At 42.6% G+C, this 13,770-nt stretch overlaps 1 protein-coding gene across 2 annotated transcripts in view; it reads left to right on the top strand.

Annotated features, from left to right (window-relative positions):
• Window positions 1–12,516: 12,516 nt before the first annotated feature.
• Window positions 12,517–13,770, top strand: part of fndc5b (fibronectin type III domain containing 5b) — a 31,929-nt gene continuing 30,675 nt past the window's right edge. Inside the window, exon 1 of one of the 2 annotated variants that reach the window (XM_078175650.1) lies at window positions 12,517–12,993. In XM_078175650.1, the coding sequence (XP_078031776.1) occupies window positions 12,918–12,993 (76 nt within the window). In that variant the 5' untranslated portion in view covers window positions 12,517–12,917. The remainder of the gene's footprint in view (window positions 12,994–13,770) is intronic. The other variant, XM_033636542.2, reaches the window with a different exon arrangement.

Below are 13,770 nucleotides of genomic sequence, written 5' to 3'. Positions count from 1 at the left end.
ATGATCAGCGACTCCTTGGTGGTTCCAGTAAAAAGAGGAGCAGCTTCAGTAGTGTGGAATAAACTGTGGCGTCCTGAATGTTTTCCTTGTCTTAGCGCTCAGAGGGAACTCATTCAGCGGCTCCTCTGGCAGCAGCACAGCGTCTCTCCCTCTCCTCTCTGATTCTGTCACAAACCTTTGCTGATGGAAACCTACGTGAATAAACTCCATATATGTGACTGTATCATAACAGCCTGTCACAGGTTACAGCTGATGGTTAGAGGAGAAATGGCAGAGCATAAAGGTCCAGGTGGGCTTGTCACGGTACCAGAATTTCAGTAGTCGATAACAATACCAGTGAATTTCCACGATTCTCGATACTCATTTGATACCACGATAAAAATTAAAAAACAGAAATTGACTGTGCCACTGGCCGCGCACATGTGAGTGATCGATGGTGACAGCGTGTGTGTCGGCTTCATTGAGCGTACCACGTGCAGCACGATGCTGGTATATGACAGCAAAAAGACGGGGACCTCGACACTTAAGAGACACATGACGAAGGTTTGCCATGGAAAGAAAGACGAGAGTCAGCCTTCAATGTCCACGTTCGTATCCTTAAAAAAAGTCGGGATTAAACCAGGCTCGGGTTCATGATTACAGTTAAAGGGACGGGCCGGGCTCGGACAGAACATGCACGGGCTCGGGTGGTGTTGGGCTGGATTTTTTGGGCCTGATCTAAGCTCTAGCACCTGTAGAAGCCATTGTTCCTAGCAAACATGATGGAGAACAGGCGTTCTTCTTCGGCGCTCGTCCCCAGCAGAGACTGACGCGTGTATACTGCCCCCGTCAGTTCTGACAGGAACCGACATGGCCCGCTGAGGGCAAAGTTGTATCCGGTACTTATGGTACTGAAAAAAAGCAGGTACCGACGTATGTTTTACGTGTTGGCATCGATTTGGTACTGAAGTATCGGTTCTCATGACAACACTAGGTCCAGGTGGAAAAAAACAACTCAATCATTTAGGATTTTACTCAAAGAAGGAAATCAGCTGTTGATTTATATATATAGATCCCAGGGGACAGTTTATGTATCTGGGAGCTGTTTAAATGTGTAATTAGTAGATTTGATTTAGTTGAACTATTAATATTGTAACAGAATCTGAATCTCACTCTGAGTTACTGTTGTTGTTCACAAATGAAAGAAATGAGACATCAGTTTAATTTTTACTGAATATTTGAATATTTTATTCATCGTAAGAATACCCTGAATTATTGTGATATTTTTCAGGGTCATATCGCCCACGCCTAGTAGAGAGACAGGCAGAGTCAGGATGAATCTATAAAACTATTTGAAAATGTTCAGAACTTATTATTTTGCACCACACTGACAACAACAAAGCAGTAATGGCATTGATAGATAACTGGATTCATGTATGACAGAGAGAGAAAGTCACACACACACACACACACACACACACACCGGGTCTGTTACTGAAATGTGCTGTCAGCATCAGTACCGCAGTTATTCATCAAAGCCTCTCCTCCTCTTCATCTCTCCTCTCATCTTCTCTGCTCCTTTCTGAGATCAGATAAAATAAGATGATCCTGTTATTAGAGCCACAGTGAGGGAAAATCAGAAGATATAATAAATAAGTAAACAACAAAAAATAAGCAACATATGATGAGTAGATGATATGTAGACAGACTGGACGGCTCCATCTCTTCTCCTCATCCTCACACACTCACACATACATGACGCTGCAGCCTGGTGATGGATGGGATGACATCATGTGGGAAGGTTCAGAAAACATCAAATGGCCACAGTCAGGTTGCTTTTGTGTGACCCAATGAAATTGGAGCTCACAACTCTAGTTACTGTTGTAACTGTTGTTACACCTCACCTATCCAGCACAAACACAGGTTATAACAAGGGCACATTATCATTGAAAACCACAGGTCCTTAATTTCAGATAGACAAAAGCAGCTTCAGCTTCAGTGATAATCACTTTGTCAGCTGTAGCTAACTTTAGCCCTTTTTAGACAGGAATTGTGCAAATTTGCAGGAAAGCCCAATCAGTCTTTTTTCAGCATTGGCAGTATAAAAACAAAATCGGGGAGTGCAGCAAAATGCCGCCTACCTACTTTTGTTTATACAGAATGTGCCTTTTTCGGGGCAATGGGGGGCGTGAGCAAGTAACAAAACGTGTAGCTCAGCGTGTGACGTAAACAGTGACGTGGGAGGGAAGCTGCGGCTGGTCAGTCCTTCGGTGATTCTCTCGTAAGTCGGCCCGTTCTTCACCGTCCCCGTCATCTGACAGTTAATGGCCTCTTCGTTTGCGAGGGCAAGGAGGGCGCGCAATTCCTTGTCTCCCCAGTTGCTCATCTTTACAGTGTCTGTCAGGTTTGTGTTTCCCTCTTGCTACTAGCTGCTGATTCCTGCTATCAGCTGTTTCCTGTTTATCCACCGCCAGTGGGTCACACATGCGTCGTCATCAACAGCTCCTCCCGTTGCAGAAGGCCGCCTCGGTCTGTTTAAACCAAAAAGTGTTCTGCCAATATGTCTACCCTACGAGGCGGAAAATTGGGCACCTCGGATCAACTCACCAATCCAGCTCTGTGTGTCTAAACGCTCGCAGCTTGCCGGCAAAACGGCCCAACATTCGTGGAAAATCTGGCAGTGTAAAAGGGGCTTAAGTAATGAAGTGAACATTAGATTCATCAGTTGGTTGAAAACACCATCTCCAGCGGACTCTTTAATGTCTCCAGCTGATTAACTTTGAAATGAGAAGATTGTAAAATTGTTTGGTCCATGATCAAATGTCAACATGTGTCGAGGTCGGAGTGAGACTGTTGTTATGCTCTACGCGTAGTGGCGCCATGCTCAGGTGAGCTGCACTCAGTTGCTCTGTTAACTAGTAACTGTGACTAATACTTATTTACAATAACCTAATAATGTCCTCGCAAAAAGTAATTTCATTGTACTTCAGTGTAGGTAGCCACAGTGTTATAAGTATGTTAAGGGAAACATTACAAGAAAAGAGGACTTCAGGATGAGGACTAACCAACGTGTTTGGCTAAGGAAAGTTTATCTTCAATAATGAGACTGCTAGAGTGTAAACCAATGTGAAGGACAGAACTGCTAGCGTTAGCTCGTCTCCCACACAGGCAACAGAAACATTACACTGTGAATGTGCCAACCATGAACAGGGCTTTTTTTCTCCTGCTGCCCAACAAAATAATGTAGTAATATTTGTACAGCACTTTTCCAAACAAGGTTACAGTGCTTCACAAAGTGCATAAAAAAACAATACAGGAAGGACTAGGTCACAGGAATAAAACACAAAAGTTACACATCAGGCATTTAAAGGAAAACGTTCCTATAAAAATATGTTTTAAGCAGTGATTTAAAAACAGGTGATGTGCTAGCAGGCCTGATCTCGTCAGGGACAGAATCCCAGAGCCTCGTGGCCTCGATGACAAATGCCAGGTCACCTTTAGTTACTGACCTTGATCTAGGGACGACTAGTGAGGGAAGGCTTGAGGATCTCAGGTCACGACTTGGATCATGGGTCGTCAGAAGCTCAGCTACATGTTGAGCTTTAAAAGTTATCAAAAGAATCTTAAAATCAATTCTGAAGTTAACTGGCGACCAACGGAGGGACGGGATGATCGGGGTGATGTGTGACCTACGATTTGTCCCAGGTAAAATACATCTGTAGCGTTCGGCACTAGGTGAAGCCGAGCTACTGAAGATTACTGACAGTAGTTGAGGCACGAGAATACAAAAGTATGAATAAGCTTTTCTAGGTCAGAAATAAACACAGCTGATTTGAATTTGAGATTGCTGACATGTGGCTCAGGGTTCAACTGAGAATCAAAAGTGATGCGTCAATATCTCGCTGTAGATTTTACGTTAGCTGCCAGAGGACCAATAAAAGGTTGTAATTTCTTTGCTAGGTGATCAACGCCAAAGATTATTACTTCTGTCCTGTCTGAGTTTAGCTGCAGAGTATTACAACTCATCCATTTCTGAATAAAAATTGTGGAAACGATCGCAAATTTGCGTGTCATGTATCATGAAACACTCTTGGCCTTGAACGCTGGGTCCCTACTATTCTAAGTCAGCTGCTTCACTGGACATTTAGCAGATATTTGCAACTAAGAGCAGATTATTTTATTAATTTTTTAAACTCTGTCTCCTGTATTTTTGGTTTTAGAGAGGGTGGGAAAAAACATCCATCAAAACTGCTAATGTATAAACTACCAAGTGTCACTCTTACTTGCTTCAACATCAAGAAAATCCAAAGCTTGACAGGCCTGCCGTGCCTAGTTGACGCTAATAAAGGCTTAATGAAGGATTGAAGGACTGAGGAGATGAAGACGTGAGTGTAACAGTGTGCGCTAAGAGGAATTCCAGCACCAAGGGGAGAGGCGGGGGCTCAGGGGGTTCCCCGTGAAAATGAGAGAGTTTAATTTCCCAATAATTTGATTCAAGAGAATCTGTCCCATTAGAGCAGGAATCATGAAGGATGATTTAATAATAGGCACCGCCGTCACCCCCATTATCTCCCCTCATACATAGCTAACAGCTCCACGATTTAATACTAAATGATCATCCACAACAATATGATGCGGGGGCTCAGGGACTAATCTGATTTAACGAGTCCACCGGGGCTAATCTGAGCAACATGTCTAATTTTACCTGCGACGCAGAGTCAGTGATAGTTTCATGTGACACTGTGTGGGGATGAAAGTGACTTTAGCTGTGCTGTACATGGAGACACGTGCGCACGCTGTCACACACATGCCAGAAATGTCACTGCACCTCAGCCAGCAGCACCTCCTTCCCGTTAGGTAAGAGAGGGGTTTGCACCCTCAGCACCAGGCACCAACGTGTCCTTGTAGGAAGAGAGGGATCTAAGAAAAGACGCTGACGTCAGAACAGCAGCCGTTTACCTTCGTCTCTTTGCTGCTCACACACACACACACACACACACACACACTTTCTGTATCACTCCGTCTTTCCTCTCCTTCTGTCCCTCCTAGGACAGTCCTTCTACCTGATGCCAACACTTCAATCGAGACCACTTAAGGAAATAAGCTGCTGTCATCTTTCAGCTGCTTTTTGCTGCCACCATCACACACTGCACCTGAGCAGGGACACAGGTGCAGAGCTGCTGTGTGAGAACGTCCACCTCAGAGGAAAAACAGTGTCCTTTCCTTATCCCCATTATGTGACAGCAGCACACCAACTATTGTGTGTGTTATCCCATATTAAAACTTGACCTCATGTGTTCAGGTATAGTAGATACCTAACGTTACTTCATGCAATGTGTCCTTGATATCCCACGAATTTGCGGCCCACAAATGATGTAACATACCGGACGTAAAGTTACAGAGCTTAAGTTTAGGCAAGTAAAAGTAACGTGGTTTAGTTTAGGCAAAGGAACATGATGACGACGTACCTTAAAATCAAGCTTAAAAGCATGGTTTCCAAGGGAAAGTCCTGGGGGAAAGTCTTCATTACCCATGGCTCATGGAGGGATCCTTCTTTACTCCTGTCAGTGCATTGGTCATGTGATCGCAACCTTCCCAGTTCCATGGCTTATACACAAATTACCCTCTCATGATTATGTCGATATGTATCGGTGCATTATTTTTTATAGGAAAACAAAATTAGAGAATACACAGAGTGCACGAGAACAGTCCGCCTCAAGATTTAGAAAGACACTTTGTGGTGGCTTGAGCTGGTTGGGGATAGATGGGTCAAAGAAACATTGGGTCTCATTCATGAAACGTGAGCAGAAGGAATTTGTGTGTAAACTGTTCGCAGATGGAAATTTACGTGCGTGTCCGCCTTCATCAATATTTTAGTAGCTCCGATCTTTTCGTAGTTACTAACAAAATCTGCTCCTGCTCCTGACCACTCGTAGTGCTTGTGTAAATTTAGTAAAGCACATAAATATTGCTTGTAATCTAAACATGACAAAATATTAAAAATATAACACATTTAGTTAAATTAGTTGGCAATTAGCAGGTTTAAGATCCAGATTAGGTTCATGATTGTGAATTATCTATGTAAATCGACTCAATAGATTACACGTTCTTTCTACATGTTGAATGATGATAATAAAAATATCCGTAAGGACAGCCGGATCACAGCCTCTTCAGCCTCGGTGCCTGGGTTCAGCAGGAGCAGCAGGTGGTGGAGCCACGAAGGAGCACGCGCCAGCTGAAAGAATTATTTGAGACAACACTTTTTTTTTTGTTTTGTTTTTTTTGTGGCTTTTTGATCATTTGAATGAATAAATCTGATTTGAAAAATGTTTAATTTACGTTGTATTAAACAGAGCTTTAGGCTATTAAGATTCAAATAATTTGAAGATGATGCATACAAACTGCTGTAGGCTATATGTTATAGTATCATTTGTTAAAATAAATGTTAAATAGCTCTACGTTCCGACAGCCATCACTGATTTAGAGTTTATCCATTACGCACAAAACATCTCTGCTTTCCCGTTCCCACTTCATTCAAAACCCCACAAATGAATCTTTTTTGTATTTTTTGTGTGTGTGCTTATGCGTTTCTTTGCCTCCAGTTTCATATCAAACCATTTACGCTTCACCTCTGACATGGGTCTTTGTACCACGGAGACAACATTAACAGCATCTGTTACCTCCCTCCAGGCCTTCACTTTGCCTGTCCCTGTCACACCACTACTAATTGAAGACAATAAAATGTTTTTTCTTAAGTCCACTTCACTTTCGATCTCCGCTTCTGAAACATTCTTTCTTCTTTCTCTTTCTTTCTTTGCGCCATGACTGACAGGTCGACTGGATGCACCTTCACCTCCTTATATGGTGGTCACTGGCTATTCATGGGCGGGGATTTATGCTAATTGCTGATTACCAGGAGCGCACTGTCACTTTACGATGGATTGGCATTCATGATCATACACACGTGTTTACGATCAAATCTGAGTTTCCTGTGGCGTTCCTGAATCCGGAGTAGGTTTTTAGTAGAGTAAGCTTTTATGTGCAAATCTACACACAGATTTACTCACTTTTCATGAATGAGACCCAGTGTATTTAGACACAACAGACTGCTGTTTAATTCCCAACCCCTACCAACAGTCAACATTGGTTTGTTTGCACCATGATCGTTCCCCAACCTTAACCAAGTGGCCTGTTTAGAAAGTCAAACATCTAGCTAGCAGCTTGACCAAAATAGAGCTAAAAGTAGAGTAAATATCAGACTTATATTTGTGAGAAAAACTATGTTTGATGTGTATACCATAGACTGTATGAAGATGGACGACGCATCTCCACTTATGCTCACTGTACAATAATTAAGCCCAAATATCCCGGGTATCCCCGTCACTGCCATCTTGCGCTGGTGACGTCATTTGAAGCCAAAGTCTGCACAGTAGCAGTTCCCACTCATATACTTGTTTGACCAATTGCAAGCGACGCCACTGAGAGCGAGCATACCAATTGGCACACACAGCTGTCAATCATGACCCCCTGCGTTTAAAAACCAAGTTACTAGTTACTACAACCAAGCTCATGAGAAAAATGAACACTTGAACATACTACAGTGTGATAACTTATGAATACTTATGACCTATATTGCAGCCAGCCACCAGGGGGCGATTGAGATGTTTTGGCTTCACTTTTGGGGAGATGTTATGTCGCCCATCTTTATATTCAGGGTGTGCTCCGAATCGCATCCTTTTTCTCTTTACTTTTAGTAGGTACTGCAGTTGCTCTTAAAAAGTCTGTACTGTTGCATGCAGTGTGCACACAATCAGGACATACTGTCTCATAACATTATGCCCTGAACTTTGACCCCCTTGCTTTTATATCTGTTACCTTTGAGATAAAACAAATGCCACTTACTGTGTTTGCCAGAGACAGAGATCAACCTGGAGAGAACTGCTGTTGTTACTTTGCAATGTGTGTAGTTTCTGTGCAGAGGACTGTGGGTCAGAATAGACAGAAAAGCATCAGCTTGCATACTGCAAAATCCGACCAGGTGTGGTCAAACATCCTGGTACTTTTGGCATTTTGGGACGCACAGACGGTCTGTGGTTTCCACCCATCGGGGTCACACTGAAAACAGAGGATACCAACCCTCCTGAGAAACTGTCAACAAAGTGACCTACCTGGAAACTAGGTTGCTCTGTTTCCACGTGGACCCACTTCCAAACACTTTCTGTGGCTCCAACTTGAACTTACTGTCTCAGTAAGATGAAAGTATTTTTGCAGTGTGCACGTGGCTCAGCTAAAGATGAGAGATGAGAACGGTGAGCTGCTTCAGTCCCATGAGATCGGCCTTAAAATTAAATTGCGTCGCCAAGGATGAAAGGGCCAAATAACCATGAATGAGAGATCTGATGATGTCAGCAGCTCTTTGGTGGAGGACTGTTTCAGGACACGTGTGTGTATGTGTGAGTTTACGTGACATTGCGGAGGTGCCACTCTGCTGAGTTGATTGGGTTCAGTTTGGCATCAGGAGGGACTCCAGTAAGGTAATGGCCTGAAACTCATTTTATTATCTCTACATCACACTCTTGACACGTTCCTTTCACTTCTCCTCCTCTTCACCTCTCCCAACATCCTCCTCCCCTCCGCTGGACTCACACTGTCTGTGGAGAGCTCCTTCTGCTTCTGTGTGTCTCCGCTCTATTATTCACATTTTTCAGTGCAATTTCTACTATAATTTCTCAACTCATTTCACCCGTGATCCTCCTTCAACTTCATTTGCATGACTCCACCATAAATATTCTTCTGCCCAACACACACACACAAAAACATACAGTGTAATTAAACTGTTCCGGGGCAGTTTGGGGGGTGAGCGGCGAGAGGAGGCGAGGAAAAAGTGAGCGATAATGCCACTTCAAAGCTGCTGCAGACTCGCTCATTCCCCTGCAGCTTCAGATGGATTAAGGCCACTTCAGGCCTGTTTGTACCCCATCAGCTCCCCTTCACTTCCACATGGAGCAGAAAGGCTCTTTGGGCCAAACGTTTGTACTGACGCTCCAAACTCTGCACATCCTATGGAAAACAACCCATCAGTCGTTTCTATGACTCTGTAACACTGAATAATGGAAATTCACTTTAATTACAAATATTGAATTTATGTTGATTTATCCAGTCTGAGGTTATGAGCCAAATCTTTTTCTTTAAACTGTTTAAGTTGTGTTTTGAATGAAGTCAGCTCAGTTAAAACAAAACCAAATCTTACATGACTTTAGCAGGAAGCTCAGTAATTATTATTAATGTGAACAAATACAAAAATACAAAAACAGGTCCTCGCACCGGAAACTGTTTGTTTTGGGAATTTTAATCGTATCACCACATGTGACATTTCAGGCAGCAGCTCTTCATCAGACATGAACATGATAAGAGGACACACCTCTGTATATACGACCCAACGCTCAACACATCATGTGATAACACATGTAGCTATACAAAAACTGAACACACTACAAAACCAGTACAAATATTTAGGAAAAAAAACACATTTACAAAAAACATTTATAAAAAACATATTTACAAAAAATATTAATAAAAAATTGATTTACAGAAAAATTAATTCACAATAAACATGTAGAAAAAATAAATTCACAAAAAATACATTTACAATTTTTTTTAACAAAAAAGTACATTTACAAAAATATATTTACAAAAAGATACATTTACAAAAAATATTAATAAAAATAAATTTACAAAAACAATACAATTTACAATAAACATGTACCAAAAACAAATTCACAAAAAACACATTTACAAAAAATACATTTACAAAAAATATCATAAAAATAAATTAACAAAAAAATAAAATTTACAATAAACATGTACCAAAAACAAATTCACAAAAAACACATTTACAAAAAATACATTAAAAAATATATTTACAAAACATACATTGACGTTTATTATTTTTTTTACAAAAATACATTTACAAAAAATACATTTACAATAATATTTACAAAAAATATAGTTGCAAAAATTAATTTACAAAACGGCCAGTAGTTAAATATCACGTGACTGAAACATCAAATAAAAAACGTCATAATGACATGCAAATTTAAGGTGAAATTGTAGAGGAAGATATTTTCATCATTTATATATTTTTAAATTTTATTTTATTTTTTTTTCAAAATAGAGGTGCCTACTACAAAAAATAGTGATACTGACCTTGAGCAGAATGTAAACATCTCCCCCACAGCAGTACTTTCCAGGATGGGGACACCAGGGCCTCCCCGCAGCCAGACCTGGGGGGGGCTCGCCAGTGAGGGTCTGGTGGCCGGGCCATGGGCCCCAGTCAGGCTCAGCCTGAAGAGGCAACATGGAGCCGGGGTGGGGGGGGTGTCCTAGTGATTACCACACACATAGTGCAGGAATAATGTGAACTGAGGCCAAACAACAATCATTCTCACCTCGTCAGTACTTTCTAAGACATTCTTCCCATTCTTGACACCCACATCAAATCTGCATACACTTTCTTATCATCGCACCAAACACATTAACCTCTGAAGGAAGTTCTCCGAAAATATATAAATCTCTCACCATCCATCAAGAGCCATGGAAATAACAGATGAGAACAACAATAGGTGAAAAGACAAAGTCATTTTTTGCACGCTGGAGCTGAAGCCAGAGGTCACTGGAGGAGACTTTGCTCATCTGAACCTGAGTCAAGTGATAAAACTGTCAGTGGCAGAGCAAAGAGATATGACTGTTGTCGCCTCAAATCGTTCTCATAACCTTCAGCTGAAGACAGTGAAGAGCAGAGACGAGGAGAGGAAGAGAGTGACACCTCTTCCTCTTCTCATTGAAATGAAAGCGACATTAGGAGGCTTCTGTTAGGAATGTTAATGTGCATCGATCTATGGTCCCTGGGTCTCTATATGTGCGGGCACTGAATGTCGTTTTCCCACTGCAGATCTGTTCTACCCTTAATAACTTGCATGTACTGTAGGACCCCTGTTTCCCCTTTATTGACTGGACAGTGTATATTGCTCCTATCTCCTTTTTATTGACCGTATAGGACCCTATTTGGACCTGTTTCATTTTATCGACCAGATACGGGACCCATAGGTCCTTTTGTTCCTCTGTATTACACTTACAAACCGCGCTCAGGACAGATTTCCTGCTTATTCTGGCTGCGCCTTTGTTTTCTCCCTTTAGAGAGCAGATAGTTCATGTTTTATGGAAAAGATACAGGACCACAGGAATCCTGTTCCCTGGTTACATTCCAGAAATTTGATTTAATATGTTGGTCAAGGCCAGACAGAATGTACTGAATGAAAGAAGAACATGATTTAATGTGCGGCTATATCCTGCTGCAGGGATTTCCTTTGGTGCCGTGCCATCATTCCACTTTGCAAATAAGATGTTTGCTGCTCAGAGTTTGATTGATACCACTGTTTCTGTTTTTGCACGATGAATGATTAATACATGATCAAAATAAGTATGGGAGAATGGGGTTAGCTGTCACATTCATTACATCTCGCTCCCTAGAGGGCGCTGTTCAAAAATGTTGCTACTGAAATTTTTTGAATTCGGGTCGAAGGTCACCTACACGATCATTACAGGAGTAAAGGCCCTGACATACCAAACAGACATCAAAGAACAAAAGCCAACGGTTGCGTCGCCTCATGTTTGGCCTGTGTCTCAGCCAAAAGAGCCCAGTATCACTCCGAAGGCGTTGCATTCCGGCGCTTGGGCAGTGACTTGTGGCGTCAGAAACCAGAAAAAAAAGGCGTCCTTTAACATTGGCATGATACGCAGCCAGTTGCTGTTGCAGTTTCACAGCACCCAGCAGCATCAGGGGGAAACACGGTGGGACAAGGATGAAATTTAAGGTGTCATGAAAGTCCATCTGGGGCAGGCAGGAGAGGTGGTGGATGGGTCCAACAAACACCTGAGAGAGAGGTGTTCGCATCCCGTAAGATCCTAAAGCCAAACCCTGTTCTCTGTTTTTTAAACTCAACCACGTTTGTTTGTTGTTGAAGGGGGAAAAAAAACGCCAATTCGATGTGTTGTGCCGATGTAGTGCTTTTATTTTGAAAGCGACTGTATGCAAACTGTACATTTCCTGTGAAAACAGAAGTGTATTTTGAAAACAGACAATGCATGTAACAGGCTGAAGTTGACACAGCGTCCCAGAACGTCAACAACCAACACACCCAGGGTACCTTGGACGCCATATGTGGACGTGGAAAGTCCATGAGCAAGCTACTGTGATGTCATCTGGTTCCAGAGGTGCTGGACTGAAAGGGTTTGGTGGAAACTGGGCTTTAGTTACAGTGTGGGCTCCATGCTTACTCTGACAAGTTGTCAGACCATAACAAAGCAGGCAGAAATCATGCACACTGGACCTTTAAGATCTTTGAAGGTTTAGACCCACTGATATGTGACTAATGATGTTCCACTGGAGGTTTGGTCAATACTTCTTTAAGCAACTTGGACTGCTGCAGGTGTGTGTGTGTGTGTGTGTGTGTGTGAGGGAGAGAGAGAAAGAGAGAGAGAGAGAGAGAGAGACAGAGAGTCATTAGCTGTGGCTGCACGTTGCACTCTGCAGCACTTGCGCACGCCTTTTACGCTCCGCTCACTTCTCCGCGTAGTAAAGCCTCTCCTCTCCGTCACCAGCAGCCGGACTCAGTCTGCTGAGGGCCGACGCTGAGTCTCGACACGGGCACCGAGACAAACGAAGACGGTTTTGAGAACCACCCCCCTCCCTTCCCCTCCTCCTCCTCCTCTGTCTGTTGTTGCGCTTCTGCTGCAGCGGCTAAGTTCAGGTGAGCCTCGTCACCGGCACAACAAGTCCTCTCTCCGGTACCGAGCGGGATGCTTGCACCCTCCCGTTAAATGAGGATGTTATAAATGGGCCGCGCAGGATGTGAAGCCTCGCTAGAAGAAGCAGGAGGATGGCGAAACCAGGCTTGTCTGCGGCGGTGCTGCTGCTCCTGCTGGGCTTCCTCTCGGCGTCCTCCGTTAAAGCCGGTGAGTTGTACCACAGGTTGATGATGGGCGATGATCAGGAGCAGACAGGACGGATGCACACAGGCTGATCACACAACACATGCTGCTGTGTGGTGGCATCATGTCTGGACCACAGCTGTCTGATGGGATGCATGTAGAACATCACGGTGCTGCGGATCGGTTTGGGGGAAGAAGCACCTGGCATGACACATTGTTATGGATGTGTCAGCAGCAACATTTGCAGCAGCTAGGTAAAAGCTATGAGCTCTGGGGCTGCAAACATGGCTGATACAAGTTAGTCCCATAGTGTATCAACACTCAGGATGATATGGTGCTGTGGATGCAAGTTTTTAATCCCAGTTTGGAGAATATTTATAGAAACAAGTGACATGTTTAAGATCATCTGTGGTGTACTGGCTGGTTTAGAAAAGTTGATTTTTAAGAGACATAAACTGATATGCACTTAATTTAAAATATAAGATGTTAAAACTCCACCAAAGATTAGGTAAGTGTTAGACATTAGACAATTAGTAGAATAATTAATTGTCAAAGTATAAGTCTGCACTAATTTTGATAATGATTAATCAACTGAGCCGTTCTTCATGCAAAAATACCAAATATTTGCTGGTTCCAGCAAGGGCTGAGCAATATGGAGAAAATCAAGTATCACAATATTTTTTACGAAATATCCTTGATATACCACAATGAGATGTTTTGCTAAAAACTGACAAATATGCACTTAATTTAAAGATACAAGATGTTAAAACTCTATCAAAGACTAGATAAGTGTTAGACCTG

Source organism: Epinephelus lanceolatus, chromosome 16, assembly GCF_041903045.1.
Source record: "Epinephelus lanceolatus isolate andai-2023 chromosome 16, ASM4190304v1, whole genome shotgun sequence".
NCBI lineage: Eukaryota > Metazoa > Chordata > Actinopteri > Perciformes > Serranidae > Epinephelus > Epinephelus lanceolatus.
The sequence above is the reverse complement of the archived record's forward strand: the minus strand, read 5'-3'. Positions and strand labels throughout refer to the sequence as shown.